At 41.3% G+C, this 22,600-nt stretch overlaps 1 protein-coding gene across 1 annotated transcript in view; it reads left to right on the forward strand.

Annotated features, from left to right (window-relative positions):
• The window catches only part of LOC126412738 (UDP-glucosyltransferase 2-like), a 141,062-nt gene that overhangs the window by 37,628 nt on the left and 80,834 nt on the right, over positions 1 to 22,600 (forward strand). The window contains exon 3 of the mRNA XM_050082472.1: positions 10,601 to 10,782. Within this exon, the coding sequence (XP_049938429.1) occupies positions 10,601 to 10,782 (182 nt within the window). The remainder of the gene's footprint in view (positions 1 to 10,600; positions 10,783 to 22,600) is intronic.

Raw genomic sequence — 22,600 nt, forward strand, 5'->3', positions numbered from 1 at the left:
TATATTATGCAAGTGTGCCGCCATCGTACACTTATTTACTTATATGGATATAGTTCTGGCTATACCGGTCATGACCTTTTTCTTCTGTGCGGATGCACACATATTCCCCGAACTCTTACGGGACTTGGAAGAATGTCTTCCACGAGTAATGAGTGTGTTGGGGTAGGACACTACGAATGTAGTGTGTGGACATACAAGGTGAGAATGTGAGTCTCGCGTGAGGCGTGCGCGAAATATCCCTGGAGTCCCACTATTATCTGTGCCCTCGGTGGCTCCGATGGATAGAGCGTTTGCCATGTAAGCAGGAGATCCCGGGTTCGTGTCCCGGTCGGGGCACACATTTTCACCTGTCCCCGTGCGCAGCTGACGGTTTTAATATAATTCTAAGCCGGCCGAAGTGGCCGTGCGGTTAAAGGCGCTGCAGCCTGGAACCGCAAGACCGCTACGGTCGCAGGTTCGAATCCTGCCTCGGGCATGGATGTTTGTGATGTCTTTAGGTTAGTTAGGTTTAATTAGTTCTAAGTTCTAGGGGACTAATGACCTCAGCAGTTGAGTCCCATAGTGCTCAGAGCCATTTGAACCATTTTTTTATAATTCTAATATCGTACACTCAAGTGGCAAAAGTCACGGTATACCCCCTATTGTCGTGTCGGACTTCCTTTTGCCCGATGTACTGCAGCAGCTCGATGTGGCGTGGACTCAACAAGTCCTCTGCAGAAATATTGTGCCATGCTGCCTCTATAGCCGTCCATATCTACGAAAGTTTTGTTGGTGCAGGATTTTGGGCACGAACTGACCTCTCGATTTCGTTTCATAAATGTTCGATGATATTCACGTCGGGCGACCCGGGTAGCCAAATCATTCGCTCGAATTGTCCAGAAAGTTCTTCATACCAGTCGCGAACATTTGTGGCCCGGCGACATGGCACATTATCATCCATAAATGTCCCATAGCTGTTTGGGAACATCAAGTCCATGAATGGCTGCAAATGGTCCATTTGCAGTCAATGATCAGTTCAGTTGGAGCAGAGGACCCATTCCACTCCATGTAAACACAGTCCACGCCATTATGGAGCCACCACAAGCTTGTACATTGCCTTGTTGACAACTTGCGTCCATCAACCGCACTCGTATCCTACGATCAGCTCTTACCAACTGAAATCCGGACTCATTTGGCCAGCCTTTCCAGTCACCTAGTGACCAACTGATAAGGTCACTAGTCCAGTAGAGGTGCTGCAGGCAATGTCGCCCTGTTAACAAAGACACTCGAGTCTGTCGATTGCTGCCATAACCCTGTAACACCTAATTTCGCCGCGCTGCCCTAAAGCGTACGTTCTTCGTACGTCCCACATTGATTTCTGCCGTTATTTCATGCAGTGTTACTTTTCTGCAACCACTGACAACTCTACGGAAATTGCCTTGGTCATTAAGTGAAGACCATCGGCCACTGGGCAGTCCGTGGTGTGAGGTAATGCCTGAAATTTGGTATTCTCGGAACACTATTGACACTGTGGATCTCGGAATATTGAATTCCCTAACGATTTCCAAAATGGAATGTCGCGTGCGTCTAGATCCAATTCTCATTCCGCGTTGAAAGTCTGTTGCTTTCCATTGTGCGGTCATAATCGCGCCGGAAACTTTTTTCGCATGAATCACCTGAATACAAATGACAGCTCCGCCAGCGAACTGTTCTTTTATACCTAGTGTACGTGATACTGCCACCATATGTATATTTTGACATCGCTATCCTATGACTTTTGATACCTCAGTGTATACCAATATACTAAGCTGCAATTCGACATTAGATTTAGCTTTTATTTTTCTGTAATTGTACTGCTCATTTGTTACACGTTCCATAAATGAATCGAACGATTATTTTATCGAAATGATGTGGAATACAGAATAGGTCCATACAACTAGTTTTAACATTACGGTACTTTTTTTTCGTCCTACTCATGCGTCTCTTCTTTAAAAAATTGGGTTTTAGGCAGGATGCGCGGTATTAAGTAAAAATGTACACTAATTGTAGAAACTAAATATAGTGCATTTTCTTGAAATCTAAGAAGAGTCTTTTTCAGAGAACCTGTCAATAATTCTTTGAAAAACATCTTTAACAATTTTTCCTGTTGGCTTATTGGGATTACTTTAAAATTCTAAAAAAAAAATTGTTACTGGTATTTAGAATCATGAGTTGCGACAACGCAGATAACACTGCTGATGTTCTTATAATAAATATTTTATAAAAATACACGCGCGCGCTCGCGTATATATATATATATATATATATATATATATATATATATATATATATATGTGTGTGTGTGTGTGTGTGTGTGTGTGTGTGCACGTACCATTCTATCGGACTTCGTCGAAATTTGGAGCGATGTAATTTTTGTTATCCGTATTGTAACTATTATAGCTATTTTTCCACTTCAATGCATTTTAAATTTATTTTGCCTTACTCAACTTGCAATCTCTTGATGAGCTATTGATATAAAGGGCCCATCAAAACCTTGTCTTTCCTTCTTGATACTCTTCCTGACCCATACACCTAAAAACTGTGAAATATTGTAGTAATGGCGTTGAAGCTTGTTTCTATTCAGTTGAATTGCACACTATATACACTGAAACGCCAAAGAAACTGGTATAGGCATGCGTATTCAAATGCACAGATATGTAAACAGGCAGAATTCGGTGCTGCGGTCGGCAACGCCTTTATAAGACAAGTGTCTGGCGCAGTTGTTAGATCGGTTACTGCTTCCACAATGGCAGGTTACCAAAATTTAAGTGAATTTGAACGTGGTGTTACAGTCGGCGTACGAGCGATGGGACACATAATCTCCCAGGTAGCGATGAAGTGAGGATTTTCCCGTACGACCATTTCACGAGTGTACGATGAATATCAGGAATCCGGTAAACCAACAAATTTCCGACAAGGCTGCGGCCGGAAAAAGATCCTGCAAGAACGGGAGCAACGACGACTGAAGAGAATCGTTCAACGCGGCAAAGTGCAACCCTTCCGCAAATTGCTGCAGATTTCCTTGCTGGGCCATCAACAAGTGTCAGCATGCGAACCATTCAACGGAACATAATCGATATGAGCTTCCGGGGCCGAAGGCCAGCTCGTGTACCCTTTATGACTGCACGACACTAAGCTTTAAGCCTCGCCTGGGTCTGTCAACACCGACATTGGACTGTTGTTGACTGGAAACATGTTGCCTGGTCGGACAAGTCTCGTTTCAAATTGTATCGAGCGGGTGGACGTGTACGGGTTCGGAGAAAACGTCATGAATCCATGGACCCTGCATGTCAGCAGAGGACTGCTCAGCCGGCCGAAGTGGCCGAGCGTTTCTAGGCGCTTCAGTCTGGAACCGCGCGACCGCTACGGTCGCAGGTTCGAATCCTGCCTCGGCCATGGATGTGTGTGATGTCTTTAGGTTAGTTAGGTTTAAGTAGTTCTAAGTTCTAGGAGACTGATGACCTCAGAAGTTAAGTCCCATAGTGCTCAGAGCCATTTGAACCATTAGAGGACTGCTCAAACTGGTGGCGGCTATGTAATGGTGTGGAGCGTGCGCAGTTGGAGTGATATGGGTCCCCTGATACGACACTGACAGGTGACAGGTACGTAAGCATCCTATCCGATCACCTGTATCTACTCATGTCCATGGTGCATTCCGGCGGGCTTGGGGAATTCCAGCAGGACAATGCGACACCCCACACATCCTGAATTGCTACAGAGTGGCTCCAGGAACTCACTTCTGAGTTTAAACACTGTTGCTGGCCACCAAACTCCCTAGACATGAACATTATTGAGCATATCTGGAATGACTTGCAACGTGCTCCTCAGAGGAGATCTCCACCCCCTCGTACTCTGGATTTATGGGTAGCTCTGCAGGATTCATGGTGTCAATTCCCTCTAGAAGTACAGACATTATTGGAGTCCATGCCACGTCGTCTTGCGGCACTTCTGGGTGCTCGCGGGGGCCCTACACAATATTTGGCTCTTCAGTGTACATTGCAATAGGCCCTTGGAATACACTCGCAATTGCTTTTATGCCTGAAGACTTCTGTTAATTGAGACTGTCGTGCTTTGTGTTTTTGTTTTTTCCCTTTGCATGCTCTGTGTACAAGGGCTAGTGTTTTTAACCCCCTATTGATTGCGGAATTAAGAACAGAGTGAAAATCCGGTGAAGCTATGCGCAGTGTGTTACGCAGTGCCTGTAGAATGCTCGTCAATCGCGTCTTATTACTATTTTCAGCTCTGAGTGCACAGTAAACTCGTGAGTATGTTTATAAAATCGTGTCTTCCACCAAGTATGAAATCCTGCTGAGGGCTTTCGTTGGATTTCATGCAGTTCATATACCGTAACTGTGACGTGTTTCCTTCATCATGACAGTTCTTGGCCCCTTACTGCAAGAAGGTACTGCGGTTTCGATGGGAACTGTTTGGTCACCTACCCTGCAGGCCGCATTTGGCTCCCTTTGATTTTCATCTTTTCGCTCTCATGAGCCGCTGGCATGGACAACGACATTTAGACCAAAGTAGGAAATTGGCGGAAAAGCACAGGTTCTTCTATGGGAAGAAGATTGGAAAGTTAGTACCTCGCTACGACAAGTGACTAAGTTGAAGCGGCGATTATGTGGAGAAGTAGCTGGCAGATGTAGCTAAATGCTGCAAATAAAATATTATTGATTTCCACTGTGAATTCCAATTCTGCGACTGATCGGAGACAACAAAAGAGAATTATCCCTCTTAGAACTGTATTGGCATCCCATCAGGTCTAGTGACCTGCCCTCTGTTGAGCGATTTCAGTTGCTTGTCTACACCATGGTCACTTATTCCAATTTCTGCCCGTTTATGTACTTGCGATGTTTTAAAGAAGGAACTACAGCCTGACCTTTCTTTGGGGAACAGTTGCGCAAAAAGACGTTTAGTATTTCGGCGTTCTATCTGTCATTCCACCTTTCGATGCCATTAAGTTCAAAGAGTCCCTAGATATATGGCTTCGACCCGTTTACCGCTTTAAGGTAAGACCAAACCTTCGAATATTATTTGAAGTGGGTAGATGCAATTTTACGTTTGAATTCGTTTACGCTTCACGCATGGCGCACCTTGCGTTAATTTTGGCTCCGTTCAGCTTTTATTTGTCTGTTAGGGTTTGGCTACTTTTACATTTACTTTAGTAGCAGATTTCGGAAACGGCTGTCGAACCACAAGGGGTCTTTCCCAACCCCACAACTTTGCTCGGAACATGCTGACAACCATAGGATGGAATTCTAAACGGTACTGTCAGTGTAAGGAAGACCGAAGGTAGCGTTGAGGTGAGGAGATAGGATAAATGAGAAGATGTAGATAAGATCTAAAGGAGAGGAACGCATTTCGTCACGATTTAGTTCTGTCAACGCGTTATGCGTCACAGAGTGGTTTACCCTCAAATTTCCGAAAGCGTGCGTTCTAGAAGATTAAGGAAACGTGTTTTAACCTCCTCCCTCCGCCACTCGACATACTCCTTATGAAATGACAATGGCTGTAAATTTAAAGATCTCATATAGAAACATAACGATAATCTATTTCTCGCGTGCCTTTCCCGGTTTGGGGAAGCGTATAATACCATTTACTTGTGGGGTGTACGCCAGATCATCTTACAGAAGCTGATTCAAACATCTGGTTGTACTAACTATTGCTTCACAATTTATTTATTCCTAAATGGAATTTGCGGTAAGTAATATTGTATGGTAGTCATGTCATGTCATTTTAGTTTTTGTATCATATCGATGTACACGTCAGAGAGAGAGCAATTTACGTTAATGTTCAACAATCTTTGGTCTTGTTGTGGCACGGTCTTTGCCTCTGCGCAGTCTGATAATTTCTTAGTTGAAGTGTAGTAGGTAATGGACGTATTTAGTACTGCTGTGTGGACTTGTTATTGTATCTGTTAGATGAAGAAATGACAGCAAGGATGAATATGATGCATATATTGGAAAGTGAAAAGAATATAAATTTTGAATAATGTTATTATTTTTTAAGAGAAGTAGTTTGGGGTACTACTGTAGCACTGCGCAGCTAGGAGTGATTATTGTCAGCTAGTCGACTTGCTTAGAGCTGAGAGAAAGACTATCCTACTTCCCTGACTGATGCGTTAACATATTAACTAAGCTGTCTGGTTTTTACAGAAATTATCTGTGAACATTGTACCTTTATATAAATCGTTGTTGACTTTGTTAAGCGTAGTATTGTTCAGACCAATGTTATACGTAAAGATCACGCGAAGTTTTACTCTGTATTTTTTAATTCATACTTCATTCTGAAATCGTTGCCTTGGAATATCATTTCATAGGAATAGTTACTAACCCCACCCCACTTTTTGTCATTACGCATTACCACATGCAACTGTTTGAATACGTATTTAGAAAGAGAAGTATAACTTAGACGCAGCCTGCTTGCTGTTTGTTGTTGTGCTTTCGAGGAATTTGCAACAATTTTGTCAAGATGCGAGGTAAGTAGAAATTTTGATTAGGGGCAGATAATTGTCTTACTTGAGTAGCGCATTTAACATAAAGTCAAGTTGCATTCAGATCAGTTACAAATGGCTCTGAGCACTATGGGACTTAACATCTATGGTCATCAGTCGATCAGTTACAATTCAGTTTATATCAGATTCTGTTTACTCAAAGTGTAGCATACTTGTGCAAATTGGATAATAGTTTGTGGGTACATGGTTTTTGATAATGCATGGATTTTATAAGCGGGAGATAAAGTTGGGCTAAATTTCAGACAGAAACAAAATATTGTGGCGAGGTTACAATATACCTGTCTTTCAAACCAATAAATCAGGTCACAGAATCAATACCAGGAATAAGGGAGCAAAGTGAAACTCCTTAATTGTGGACGTATCAGTTTCTCTCTACGTTTGTTGTTGTCGAGCGAAAACAGTACTGACGACGGTGTCCTCTTCTTAGTTTGTGTCCGTAGCGTGAAGCAGGAGATCTGAAAGTGATCCAGTATTCCTACTTATTTTACATTCAGACGGTAGATTTCTGAACTGTATCTACACGGTCCAGTCACATTAATGTGGTTACCGCTTAAGTTCGACGTCGACGTCCAATAACCACCCTCTGGAGGCAGGTGGCAGCACTAGCAGTGGAGGGCATATAAAGCGTCTCGGGAGTACACAGAGAACAGTGCAGTCGTTGTCGTAGTGCGAAAACGCAGCGATTTATCAGACGTCCAAAAGGTCATAATCATTGGCTTTCGGGCCAAAGATGGAAGCATATCCGAAACGACTAAGTCTGTAAACTAGTTCGCGTGCCGCCTTGATTAACGTGCACCGTGAGATATAAAACTTTCCCGGCGTACATATTGTTCCACAAAATTTCGGGCGAACTGCGTGATGTTTGCAACTTCCTGCCACAATATTTCGGCGCAGAGTCTTCTGGCCATCTTCAGGTGATACTGGCGAACACTCCCTGAGTTCTGGTATTTAAGGCCCCTCCGGCACATGCGTGGTGGATTCACCTGTCGTTCCGCGTGCGCTGCTTGAGAGCGTTCGAGTCTGCTGCGTCGCGCGACCTCCGTGGTGAAAACTCGCCGCATCGATGTCAATTCGAGTGTCATCCTGCGGTTCCATCACAGACCTACGCCGGCTACGGAGGACACGAAGTTTTTCGACAGTTGGATTCCATGCCGAATTCAACTGGTAACCGCTGTCATGATTAATAAGAGACTCATTGTCAGATAGCCGTATTTCCATGGATTCGTTAATAATAGAACTCCAAAAGTTAGATGTATGGGCCACAATTTTTGTCTCATTGTAATTCATAGCATGACCTGTGGAAATACAGTGTTCTACGATGGCAGACTTACAAGGCTGAAGAAGGCGAGTATGCCGCTGATGTTCTAGAATGCGATCCTGCACAGTACGCGTCGGTTGCTCTATATAAAATTTGCCGCATTATTAATGAATCCGTGGAAATACGGCTGTCTGACAATGAGTCTCTTATTAATCGTGACGGCGGTTAGGAGTTGAATTCGGCATGGAATCCAATTGTCGAAAAACTTCGTGTCCTCAGTAGCCGGCGTAGGTCTGTGATGGAACCGCAGGAAGACAATCGAATTGACATCGATGCGGCGAGTTTTCACCACGGAGGGCACGCGACGCAGCAGAATCGAACGCGCTCAAGTAGTGCACGCGGAACGACAAGTGAATCCACCACGCATGTGCCGGAGGGGAACAAAATTCCAGAGCTCAGGGAGTGTTCGCCAGTATCACCTGAAGATGGCGAGAAGACTCTGCGCCGAAATATTGTGGCAGGAAGTTGCAAACTGTGGTGTGCGTACTGTAAGCCCTTCGGTACACACACCATCAGATTATTTGACTTGTCGCTCTAACGAAGTAGGCGAGTGTCAGCAATATGTCTCGTGGACTTATCGTGGCGTGTTTATCTTCTGCCGTTAGGTCAGACGATAGAAATGCCACTTGCACGCTTAGAGTAGCAGATTGACGGTGACCAACTTTAAACAGAATTTGATTAATTTTCACACACATTTATTAAAATAATAAAAAGCATAGACATTACGTAACTTGATTCTGGATGCTGTTTACAATTGACAATCTGAAGTACCTTTGGTCTTGGTACGTTAGTCATATTCTCACATATCTCTGATACTTGACAAAGTGTCTATTCATTTATCTTCATGGCTATGTACAGGAATATGGTAATCTTATTAGGCGCAGACTGAAACTTGACTATAGACTGGGACAGACAAATGCAGAGTGGTACAGACCGGTGCAGACAAATGCAGACTGACTAATCGGAGGTCTGTACACTCGTTTAATACCTCACGCGTTCAGGTATCACTGCGCGAGTGTGATCCACGGGGAGAAAAGGTTCTAAGTTAGCAGTGATCTCATTGGCTGCGTTACATATGAATACCCGGATCGGCGGAAGCAGAATTTGGTCCGTCTCTAAGGCAGCGCCATCTCGTAGTGCAGAGACGGACGAGTGCTGCACCTGCGCTGTTGTGCTTAGCGGGGCTTGCTCTAGTGGGAAAGTTGTGTACTCGCTGACTATGTGGAACTATGTACACAACACAAACATCCTGCAGTTCGCCCGAAATTTTGTGGAACAACGTGCACCGTGTATGGCAAAATAGTGCTGTCCAGAACTGGCACCGAGGCAACAGTCGTGCAGTACAGGCCATGGATGAAATTTGTGGCGGATGGCTGTGGAGATGTGTACAGGTAAATAGAGGAGCAATTATTGAGCAACTAACCTGCCAGATGAACCAAAGGGCAACCAACAGTGTGTCCTCGACGACCGTGAACATTGTTGCGTATGGGCGTCCGCAACAGGCTCCTGATTAAAGCACCCACACTCTCTGCCTCTCATCACGACGAAGGCTGGAACTGGCGCGCCAGTAACACAGCTGGACGTGTAGTGAGGGCGATAGGGACCTTTTCGGATGAATCACGTTTTACACTCCAATGGACAGACGGCGGTTCAGTTGGCATACACAGCTAGAAACATCTGAAAGCAAACATCCTGCAGAAATCGTCGGAGGGATCCTGGTCGAAGAAGGGAGCCATTATAGTCTGAGGATTGTTTTCGTGGCCTCCCTGGGTGGTCTTGCCATTCTGCAAGTCACAATGGATCAAAAATAGGCTGCATTTATTCTTGGGACCAGGTCCACCCCTATATGCCATTTCTTTTCTTCCCTTGGAACGATGTCATCTACCAGCACGACAATGCACGTGTCATACAGCTCGCAGTGTACGTGGGTTGTTCAAAGAGCACCAGGAAGCGTTTACTATACTTCCCTGGCCACCAAACTCCCAGAATTTAAAACTAACCAAGAGTCCGTGGGACAATCTATATCGAGATGTTCCGCCATGGGTCCTCAACCGAGAAACCCAGCACATCTACCCACACCAATGGAGTCGGTACCTTCTATAACCTCACAGACGCTCTTCCTGCAGTTCTCGCACCGTTCCACGCTGCAAATAATGGTTTTTAGACATGTGACAGGTGGTCACATTTATGTGACCAGACATTATCCCCTCAACATCGTGTAGTATCCTGCAGTAGGCATTGTAAAATACACTCTATATAATTGTTTCTCCTAACACGTCTCACATCCTTAAGTATCTCAAAACTATTGGTCAAAGGAACGAACAGTGCATCTTAAGTCGAGGCGTGAATATGGCTATTGCTGAAGACAATAAATTTCAACTGATATTGAAAATTACTTTTACACATTCAGAGAAATAAGAAACGATTCATCATGCATTTTAAAGCTACATTTCTTTTTAACTGTTGTCAACTGTACTATAGTTGCTGGGTCTGGTTGGTTCAAATAGCTCTGAGCACTATGGGACTTAACTGCTGAGGTCATCAGTCCCCTAGAACTTAGAACTACTTAAACCTAACTAACCTAAGGACATCACACACATCCATGCCCGAGGCAGGATTCGAACCTGCGACCGTAGCGGTCGCGCGGTTCCAGACTGTAGCGCCTAGAACCGCTAGGCCACTGCGGCCAGCCTGCTGGGTCTGGTTATAGGATAGTGCTTATATTACGAACATATGTGTTTGTGTTTCAGATACGCCATGAGAACTTCACTCAGATTGATGTTTCCGTCTCGTATATCTTCAACAGGAAGACATATAATTTCGTCAAGTTGTATGAGGATCCACCAACAGTCTCAGTTCAAATGCTGACCGAAACCGCCAATGCCCACAGTGAGCGGCAGTTAAGTGAAGCCGCAGTTCAGCAGCTGATAAGGTAAGCTTCTTTGCCTGAAAACTAAGTATAAATTTAAGCAAAAATGCAGTGCCAGTCCAACCTAAAGTATCGTTTGTTTTTGGAGAACGTCAAAAGTAAAAATAAGTTCCACATTCAAGCAATGAATGTTGAGGACATCTTCTTGAATGCAAATTGGCACCCTAGGCAAATGCGTAGTGGAAGAGGGGAACTACATATACAGGGCTATTACAAATGATTGAAGCGATTTCATAAATTCACTGTAGCTCCATTCATTGACATATGGTCACGACACACTACAGATACGTAGAAAAACTCATAAAGTTTTGTTCGGCTGAAGCCGCACTTCAGGTTTCTGCCGCCAGAGCGCTCGAGAGCGCAGTGAGACAAAATGGCGACAGGAGCCGAGAAAGATATGTCGTGCTTGAAATGCACTCACATCAATCAGTCATAACAGTGCAACGACACTTCAGGACGAAGTTCAACAAAGATCCACCAACTGCTAACTCCATTCGGCGATGGTATGCGCAGTTTAAAGCTTCTGGATGCCTCTGTAAGGGGAAATCAACGGGACGGCCTGCAGTGAGCGAAGAAACGGTTGAACGCGTGCGGGCAAGTTTCACTCGTAGCCCGCGGAAGTCGACGAATAAAGCAAGCAGGGAGCTAAACGTACCACAGCCGACGGTTTGGAAAATCTTACGGAAAAGGCTAAAGCAGAAGCCTTACCGTTTACAATTGCTACAAGCCCTGACACCCGATGACAAAGTCAAACGCTTTGAATTTTCGGCGCGGTTGCAACGGCTCTTGGAAGAGGATGCGTTCAGTGCGAAACTTGTTTTCAGTGATGAAGCAACCGACTTAACCCCATGCGATTCCTTTCTGTGGGGTTATGTGAAAGATTCAGTGTTTAAACCTCCTCTACCAAGAAACGTGCCAGAACTGCGAGCTCGCATCAACGATGCTTTCGAACTCGTTGATGGGGACATGCTGCGCCGAGTGTGGGAGGAACTTCATTATCGGCTTGATGTCTGCCGAATCACTAAAGGGGCACATATCGAATATTTGTGAATACCCAAAAAAACTTTTTGAGTTTTTGTATGTGTGTGCAAAGCATTGTGAAAATATCTCAAATAATAAAGTTATTGTAGAGCTGTGAAATCGCTTCAATCATTTGTAATATCAGGACAGTGAACTGTGGCTATATTGACCGTAAGGCTCGTCTTAGAAGATAGGTCAACAAATGAGAAACCTGCCTTTATATCATCTGTAGATTTGGAGATAGCTTTTGACAATGTTGACTGAAATACACTCTTTAAATTTCTGAAGGTAGCAGGCATAAAACACTGGGAGCTAAAGGTTATTTAAAACGTGTAAAGACATCACTTGGCAACTGTATGAGTCGAAGTTGACGAAGGGGAAGCAGTGGTTGAGAAGGTAGTGAGAAATGGTTGTAACCTGTGCCCAGTGTTATCCAAGCAAGCTATTAAGGAAAGCAAGGAGATATTTAGAAAGGGAATTAAAGTTCAGGGAGAGGAAATAAAAATTGAGATATGCCGATGACATTGTAATTCTCTCAGAGACAGCAAAGCACTCGGAAGTGCAGCTGAACGGAATGGGTAGTGTTGAACATTAACAAAAGCAAAACTATGGTAAGGGAATGTTGTCGAAATAAATCAGGCGATGCTGAGAGAATTACATTATGAATGAGACACTAAAAGTAGGAGATCAGCTGTGCTACTTGGACAGTAAAATAACTGATGATGACCAAAGTAGAGTGGATACCAGATGAGAAATGGCAATGTCGAAAAAGCGTTTCTGAAGAAGAAAAATTTGCTAACATCGAGTTTTATATGTGTTAGGAAGTCTTTTTTGATGGCATTTGTCTAGAGTACAGCCATGTACGAAACTGAAACGTGGATGATAAGCAGTTCAGCCAAGGAAAGACTAGAAGCTCTTGAAATATGGTGTTACAAAAAAACGCTGAAATTAGGTGTGCAGATAACGTAACCAATGAGGAGATACTGAATAGAATTTTGAGAAAAGGAGTTTATATCCTAACATGATTAAGAGAAGGGATCGGTTTATATAACACATGCTGAGACAACAATTAATCTAATTACCAATTCAATATTGGAGGAAAGTGTGGGCGGTAAAAATTACAGAGGAGACCAAGAGATGAGTGGATGCACGTCCAGATGGTTTAGTTTAGTAATGTCACGTTCCTTAGATCATTTTCACTATTATTTTATTGATATGATGTGGAACAAGTAAGATTACAAGATATATATGCACACATGAATAGTGCTATAATTAATATTACTGAAAGTTTTAGTTCTTTACATGCAACTACATTTAGAGGTACATTTTTTTACTAGTTTTGAAACAGAAACTCGTCCATGGAATAGAAGGAATTGTCCAAAAGAAATGATTTTAAGCTAAATTTAAAACTTGATCTGCTACCTGGCAGACACTTTATGTTGTTGGGCAAATGATCAAAGATTTTTGTTTTGTTGAATAATGTATTCCTTTTTGAGCAACTGACAACTTTAGTAACGGATAGTAAAGGTCATTTTTCCATCTAGTGTTGTACGTATGAGCATCACTGTTTTTTGCGAATTGAGATTAATTATTTATAACAAATTTCATTAGCAAATATATGTACTCTGATGGTGCAGTTAAAATACCTAACTCCTTGAAAAGGTGCCTACATGACGTCCTTGGGTGAACACCACTCACTATTCTCACTGCTCTCTTTTGTGCAATCAATACTTTATGTCTAAGTGGTGAGTTACCCCAGAAAACTATTCCATAAGACATTATTGAGTGGAAATATGCTAAGTACGTCAGGAGGCTGATCTGTTTATTACCAAGACTAGCGATTATACGAAGATCAAAAGAAGCTGAACTTAATTGTTTGAGAAGCTCAGTAATATGCTTCTTTCAGTTCAAGTTGTCATCAATGTGAACACCCAAAAATTTGGAGGAATCTACCCTGTTAACTGAGCCCTGTTCATATACTACATCAATTGTCGGTATGACTATTCGGTGTACAGAACTGGATATAGTGAGTTTTTTCAAAATTAAGGGAGAGTCCATTTTCTGAGAACCATTTAATAATTACTTGAAAAACATCCTTAACAATATCTTCAACTGCTTTTTCTGGAGTGGGATTTATTATAACACTCGTCTCATGTGCAAAAAGTATTTGTTCTTCTTGCTGAACGTTAAGCGAGAGGCAATTCACATGAATAAGGAACAGCAGAGGACCCAAAATTGAACCCTGTGAGACTCCCTTTGTGACAACTCCCCATTCACTAGAATTTACCACCCTCCCAACATTATTTGAGTTATTCAGCACAACTTTTTGCTTTCTGTTCGTTAAGTATGATTCAAACGAGCTGTGTGTGTGGCCTTCAATTCCATAAAACCTGAGTTTTTTTAAGAGTGTAACATAATCCACACTGTCAAATGCATTGGAAAGATCACAAAACATATCAACTGGTGATAATTTGTTATTTAGAGCTTGTACTATTTAATGGGTAAATGTGTGGAAAGATCACAAAAAATACCAACTGGCGATAATTCGTTATTTAGGGCTTGTACTATTTGATGGGTAAATGTGTAGATAGCATTCTCAGTCGAGTAACCCTTCCAGGATCCGAACTGTGACATGCTGAGTAAATTACTTTCACTTAAATGTGAGACTACTCTTCAATACATAACTTTTTCGAATATTTTAGAAAATGTAGTCAGCAATGAGATTGGTCTATAATTATTTAAGTCACTCTTGTCCCCTTTCTTATGATGAGGTTTGACAACTGCGTATATCAATCTGTCTGGAAAAATTCCCCATGCCAGTGAAGCATTACATATATCACTAAGGACTCCACTTATTAAATTAGAAAAACACTTGAAAATTCTGTTAGAGACTCTATCGACACTGCATGAGCTCTGGTTTTTCGGTATATTTATTAGTCCCTTGATTTTAGTGGCGGATGTTGATGCTAATCTAAAGGCCTAAAGTCCTAGGGAATGATATTTTTAACATATTTTTTGCTTCTTCAACTGAACCATTTAATCCTATTTTTGCTGCTACATTCAGAAAGTGATTATTAAAAATAATTGCAACTTGTTAGTTACCACTCACAACACCATCATTTCCCTTTATTGCTATGGTATGCTGTGCACTGTCAGGTTGCCCCATCTACCGTTTGACAATATTCCATATAGTTTTAATCTTATTACCCTCATTATTAATTTCTGTCAGAACACATAAGCTTCTCGACTTCTTAATGACTTCCCTTAAAAATATTACAATATATTTTGTAGTAAGCAACTAACGTCGGGTCCTGACTTATTCTGGCCTGTACATATATTTCCTTCTTTCTCTTACACTATATCTTAATTTCCTTAGTAATCCATGGCTTACTTGACTTTGTAATGGCTTTTTTGGGTAAGGTTTCAGGAAACCAGCTCTCAAATATTGAAACAAATTTACGGTGGAACTAAGAGTAAGAGAAGGGGTCGGTTTATATGATACATGCTTAGACGTCAAGGAATCTAATTACCAGTTCAATATTGGAGGAAAGGTTGGGTGGTAAAAATTACAGAGGAGGCCAAGAGACAAGTGCATTAAGCAAGTCCAGATGGGTGTGGGTTGCATTAGTGATTTGGAAATGAAAAGGCTTCCACAGGATTGAATAGCATGGAGAACTGCATCAAGCCAATCTTCGGACTGAAGACCACAACAACAACAATAATCGAGTTATGTTCAATAAAGATTGGTACTTACTATTTTCTAAAAATTTTACTTCAGAAGTTTCCTAATTCGCACTTTTTTATCTTCAGTATATTCTCCACCCATTGTGTTTGTCCCATCACCGTTATACTCCTGGAAGATGTGAGGAAGACCTTACATTGCACGCACTTCAAACTACATCTAAATCCTTCACTTGTAGGTTTCCAATATGAAAATGATGTCACCTATGGTCATTTTTCGCAGTGGGATAGAGGCAAAAGGTCACTCGATGCTAGGTCTGAAATGGAAGGTAAATGAGGTACTATACAAATGCGTTTTTTGCTCAAAACCTCTAACACAGTTTGGGCAATGAGAGATCTGGCACCATCATGATGAAGCTTCAAACGCCCAAGAAGTTCTTTACTCTTCTTTGAAATACGATCCTTCATCAGTTAGCTCCAGTCCTGTCCGCAGTACGCTGCAGCGTCTATAGCACCTCTTGGAACTGTAGGAGTGTATGCCATGCCTTCGTAGCTGCAGAATGTGATGACTATTGCCCAGCTCTTAGAGTTATGTCCATGCACCTTTATTTGGAGGTGGTTGGCCACATTGCACACAGTCTGTGCTACCCTGTTTCATTTCTGGGTCACAACTATACACCCACGTTTCATCTGCAGAGATGATACTTTGCCTCCCTGCATCACCTTCATTTTCAAAACATTATTTTCAATAGTGGCACTATCAACATGATTTTGCCTTTGCTGCAGAATTAATCGTAGTATCTAGCATGTTCAACCCTGGACATGTGCAAATGTTCCTATAAAAGCATGTGAATAATTCCAATCGATTTCCTCAAAATTCATGCAAGCTGTCTGATAATCAGAAGTGGATCACTGTAAGTAATGGCTTCCCTAGTATTGATTGTTGTCTCTGTTAAGGCCGTAATAGGTGCCACTTGTCCTCGGGCAATTCGCAACTTTCCTGGCTGTATTGCAATGTCTTGTGCCAAGGAAAACAGGCTTGACGAGAGAGCATAGCAGACCAGCTGTCTTCACTTCATCATTGTTCAGGCGAACACAACATTTTATCGTGTAACGCTGCTCACGAAATGCCGAGACGTAATGAAGTTTGTAGATGTCAAAAATGCATAGCCACTTCCATTCACTTCTGCAACTTAACTGAGAGAGCAGAAGGAACAATACTTTGAGAATATGCAAAGTGTAACGCGTAGTTTTCTCAGGCGGCAGTACATGGCTGCCCTATTCACTGCAAGCTTTTCCGCGTTACCGGCAAACTCTATTGAGCATCCCTCGTATAAGGGATACGTCTGGATCAATTTGGCTAGTGTTGTGTAGCGTATTGTTGTTCCACTAAGGACCACCGAGACGAACGACCTCATCTGAAGTGTTAATCACTTACAACAGCGAGTCACATACACCAGTATTATATGTCTCAATTTCAAATTTCCAGTATTTAATGTTAAACTTAACTACTGGTTGCTTATTTAATTGCGTGAAACTTTAACTGGGTAAGTACTTAATATAGTAGTCCAGGGTGTATACGACCCGGGACAACCGGGAGATCCGGGAAAAACCCGGGAATTTTTTCATCCGGAAGAAAACCGGGAAAAACCCGGAAATTTTTTAGAATCTTCAGTTACATTTTTATAAGTTTCACTGGTAAGAAACAATACTGTAATAAAGGATATTCATGTATCCCCTCACTACGGAATAATACTGCAGCAATAAAACATGGACGAGAGCAAAAAAAAAATAAATAAATAAATAAATAAAATAAAACTTAAGTTGCAAGTGAAATGCGCCATATACAATAATAAAATACAATGGTCAAAAAAAAAGTCTGCCAACAGCAAAATGTGTTAGAGGATTAGGATGATTATGCAATGCTTCATAACAACAAATTGCCTCCGATGAGTGTGAATCACAACTGTTTACATTAGATGCATTTGAGCAGTTGCGAGCGGGCTCATGGGCATGCGCAGTTGAGTCGTGCATGTGTAGTACCTTCTCCCGCTACAGAAGTGTTGCTGTTAGCTGTATAAGCAGTAGCATAAAGCAGCAAATTCATATGCTTGAGGAAAAAAACCTTGTTTCACAAAGCGCCTAGTATCCAGCGCTCGTTGGTCTGTCGATTACTCATATGATTTTGAAAAGCATCCCTGTTGATTTTGGAACATATTCTAAGTTGATATCTGAATGAATCATAAACTGAGTTTTGAATGTGTGCATCGTGTACGTGATGACTCTGCCAAGGGAATCCCCGTTGCATCTAGAAATAAACTTTCCTGCAGAGAGAATGAGACGGGACTATAGGAGCTGAGCGGACTAAAGCCAAATCGGTTAATGCCAATCGCTGTTTATGTGGTTGACTGGGTTTGCGAATGATCAGCGTTGTTATAACTGCCAGCGAAATCCATAGATTCAGACTACCAGAATGGAAATAAACGACTAACGGAAATAACAAGTAAGAAAGATTATGTATTATCTTCTCGGTGTATCCAAGAAAATGAAATTTTGACAGAAAATTTTTGGTCAGACCGCTACACTAGTTAGGGCCAGTTGTACAGTCCCCGGTAGCAGCTGCCTAAGTTCTACTCTGGGAGTAGCGCGGAAAACGCGTTGTACGAACAGGTAATAACGCCCAACCGGAAAATAAACGTAGGACAATTAAACCATTGATTGTGTCAGGGTTAGTGAAGTTAACCAAAAAAAAAAAAAGTTTTGACACTGGCATGAATAGTTATAGAATTAGTGATGACAAGATTGTTAGAACGAGGAAGGAGAAGAAAGGGGGAATCACACATATTATGGAAGAATATGACGATTCCAAATTTATATAAAGATTTCGTACTACTACTTTTCGATCTCATGCTTGAGAAGCTGGAGCGTATGAATGAAATGTAAAACTATTTCCGAATCTAAAGCTTTTTGTTTGTAGATCCCTAATAAGCATTAGATATTGGTACTTTGTGACTTATATTCTGTCGTGTTATAAAAATGACAATTTGTGCCAAAACAGTCTCGTTTATTTGGTGTGTGTTACAATGGCTGCAACGCTAGACCGACCTATTTCGTTTTATCTAGTAGGCAGTGACGAAATACACGTAATCAGCTCGAGAAACCACATCATTTTTGTCGGTCTGCTAAAGAAGTTTCGCTTTTATTAATTTTTTCCATTAAGGCAGTCAATTTATTTGAAGCGAAGTGTTTAATTCCACACTATTGGCTAGTTTCAACTGTTCGCTGCATTTCAGAAGTGGATGTTTTCATCTTCTATCACCTATGGCATTATGCCATAATAAAGAACCAAACATAAGAAAACAGTACTGCTACTCCAAGAAAATTTACATACTAATCTGCACTTTAAGCCGAATTATGCAGCTAAGTATGGTTCACGAAATTCCGATGCTTTTGGAGTATCCTCTGATGTCTTGTTTCTTTTATGACGTAATGTAAGATCTTTTAATGTTTTACACGTACGAACATACGGGCCTCCTGCATCATCGTAGCTGCACAAGTGCGGTGACGCCTGATATTTGGCGCTCTCTGGCAAGTACTGAAACGAACCCATTTCTAACAGGTCGCGGGAAAATATTGCGAATGGTTGTTTGAAAAGCGTTACTTTCAAAGTAAATTTCCTTTGACGCAAGATGAACTATATGTGAGAAAGTACGATGAATATCTTAAATCACAGAACGTTTGACTGTCATTTAAAAATCAACTCTTTGAGGACGGCCATTTTGAAAAATTTCGAGTCCAGATCAGACATTTATGTCGTTATTAAATATTTTACTGGCACATTTGTGTGATGTATCTTAAAGTGTAACGCGCCCAAAAAGATTAACATTATATGTGAAAGCTTAGCTTCTCTTGCAGCTTATTAATCTTCGAGACCAATGTTATACGTGAAAGCTTTGTTTTCTTGTAGCAAAACTATGTATATTAATTTAAACGATTAACTTTCCCTATTTGTGTGCACGCGCTACTTAACAGCGATATTGCCATTGGCTGACTACATCACGAAAATATGCAGTGTACATGTTTCTGCATATCAAAGATCTTTCCAAAACGTGTTTTATTATTTTAAGGGGTGTAGGACGTCAAACGGGCCGACTTGGAGCAGGAGAGGCACCACAGGACATTTTAATTTCCACTGTCAATACTTTTACAAGTAAATTCATAAAACTTTGTCAGCATGGTCAGGAAGGATTCAGGATTCACATTCGTAGCAGTGGAAGTTCAAAAATATAACAAAATAATTTTTTTACATGTGAAATTTCATCATTTTTTCACTTACTATTGGCTGCATTTGTTGCTATAGGTACACTTTTCTTCATAAGTAAGAGAGAGACCGTTCGATGAATTTCGCACAGCATACAAACCATACTTTGCATTACAAATACCTTCTTCAATCATCATCCAAGAAGAAGATATACTTGGAAAATGCCTGGTGACATTAACAGATATCAAATTGACTTCATATTAGTGAAGCAAAGATTTAAAAACCAAGTTAAGGACTGCAGATCATATCCAGGCTGTGATGTGGAAAGTGGCCACATACTCGTTGTGATGACGACTGAACTAAAATTCAAGAACATTAAAAAAAGAAGTACATGTAAATGGGATTTGACAAACCTGAAAAACAAAAATACACTGAAGCACTATTAACTAGAAACAGACAAGAACACAAATACATAGGGCTGCAATGACATCCAAAGCAGGTAGGAAAAAATAAAAACTGGTATTTTAGAAGCAGCAGAAGAAGTAATAGGAAAAGAAAGGACAGAGAAAAGGAAGGAATGGATCACTAATGACCTACTAAATATGATGGAAGAAAGAAGGAAATTAAAAAATTCTGTGAAGAAGGAAGACCAAGAGAAATACAAGAGTCTGAAAAACAGAATCAACAGAGAGGCAAAACAACCAAGAGAAAAATACCTTGATGATCTCTGTATTTCAGTTGAGGACAACATGAGGAAGGGAGATATCGACAAGGCCTATAAATGTGTGAGACATTGCTTTGGAAACAGAAGAAACAAGTGTAGGGCTGTGATGGATGAAAATGGCAATATGTTGGATGAAGATGATGAAGTTGCAAGAAGTTGGAAACAATATGTAGGAAAACTGTACAGCGGACCAGACATGTCTGAAAATATCATGGAAGAAGGAACAGAAGTAGATGCGCACAACATAGGTGAACCTATATTAAAGGAAGAGTTTGAACTAGCTCTGAAAAAATTGAAAAACAACAAATCGCCTGGTATTGACAATATCCCAGCTGAACTTCTGAAATCTGGAGGAGCAAAACTGAATCAGGAGTTGTATAATCTTGTTTTCAACATGTACGAGCAGGGTAAAATTCCTACAGACTGAGAAAAACATTATGATCCCCATTCCAAAGAAGGCAAATGCTACAAGATGTGAAAATTATAGGACGCTCAGCCTAGTAACGCACGCCTCTAAAATATTAACCTCAATTATCCTAAAACGCGTAGAACAAAAAGTCGAAGCTACACTCTCCGAAGACCAGTTTGGATTCCGGAAAGATAGAGGAACCAGAGAAGCAATATTTGCTCTAAAACTAATAATAGAGAAACGACTAGATAAGAAGCTGAAAACATACATAGCTTTCGTAGATGTAGAGAAAGCCTCTGATAATGTTAAATGGGATAAGATGTTTGAGGTACTCAAAAAAGTAGGAATAGACCATAAAGATAGAAAAATGATATGAAACCTGTACAAAAACGAGACAGCAGTTATCCGTGAACGGACAAAACAAGAAGAGGGGCAGATACGGAAAGGTGTCCGACAAGGTTGCGTACTATCCCCTGTTATCTTTAACGTATACATTGAAGACGCGCTGAAAAAAGTAAGAAAAAATTCACAGACAGGTGTAGTAATTCATGGCCAACGAATAGATATGATAAGATATGCCGATGATATAGCTGTCCTGGCTGAAAGTGAAGAAGATCTTGTAGTCCTACTGAATAGAATGGATAAAGTTATGGGTGAAGAATATAATATGAGAATTAATAAAGCGAAAACAAAAGTAATGGCATGCGACAAAAAAGATCAAGTGAAAGTCCAAGTTCATGTAGGCAATGAACTGCTTGAACAAGTTGATAAATTTACTTATCTGGGAAGTAATATTACCAGGGATGGAAGGAGCAAGGCAGAAGTGAGAAGTAGAATAGCTCAAGCAAAGGCTGCTTTTAACAAGAAGAAAAACATATTAAAATCTAAGAGCATCAGCCTTGAAATCAGGAAAAGATTTTTGAAATCATATGTGTGAAGTGTGGCACGCTATGGGTGTGAAATATGGACTCTCGGGACAGAGGAAGACCAGAAGCTAAATTCTTTTGAAATGTGGTGCTATAGACGCATGCTCAAAATAAAATGCATCGACAAGGGCACAAACGAAGTGTCCGCAGCTCGTGGTCGTGCGGTAGCGTTCTCGCTTCCCACGCTCGGGTTCCCAGGTTCGATTCCCGGCGGGGTTAGGGATTTTCTCTGCCTCGTGATGACTGGGTGTTGTGTGCTGCCCTTAGGTTAGTTAGGTTTAAGTAGTTCTAAGTTCTAGGGGACTGATGACCGTAGATGTTAAGTCCCATAGTGCTCAGAGCCATTTGAACCATTTGAACCACAAACGAAGTGGTTCTGGAAAGAGCAGGCGAGAAGAGAAGCTTCTGGAGTTTCAATGTTAAAAGAAGAGTGCAATTTACAGGCCATCTATTAAGACATAAAGGACTCCTGAACACAATCATAGAGGGATATGTCGAGGGAAAAAGACCAAGAGGAAGACCACGACTGAGGTACATGGATCAAATCGTGAAAGATGTGGGATGTAACACCTATAAATAAATGAAGAGAAAAGCTGAAAGACGCACAGAATGGAGACAAGCTGCCATTGTAGCTGTTGCAAGCCAATCCTTGGATTGACCACTACAGAAGACAAACCATACTTACAGGTGTCTGAAACTCTAGAATCTATTTAATTTATGAAAAAATGAATGAGCTGATACGTTTTAAACTTTATGCTTAGAAAAAAAATCAAATTTTGTAGTTAATTATCTCATTTTTT

The sequence above is a fragment of the Schistocerca serialis genome, chromosome 7 (genome assembly GCF_023864345.2).
Source record: "Schistocerca serialis cubense isolate TAMUIC-IGC-003099 chromosome 7, iqSchSeri2.2, whole genome shotgun sequence".
Taxonomy (NCBI): Eukaryota; Metazoa; Arthropoda; class Insecta; order Orthoptera; family Acrididae; genus Schistocerca; species Schistocerca serialis.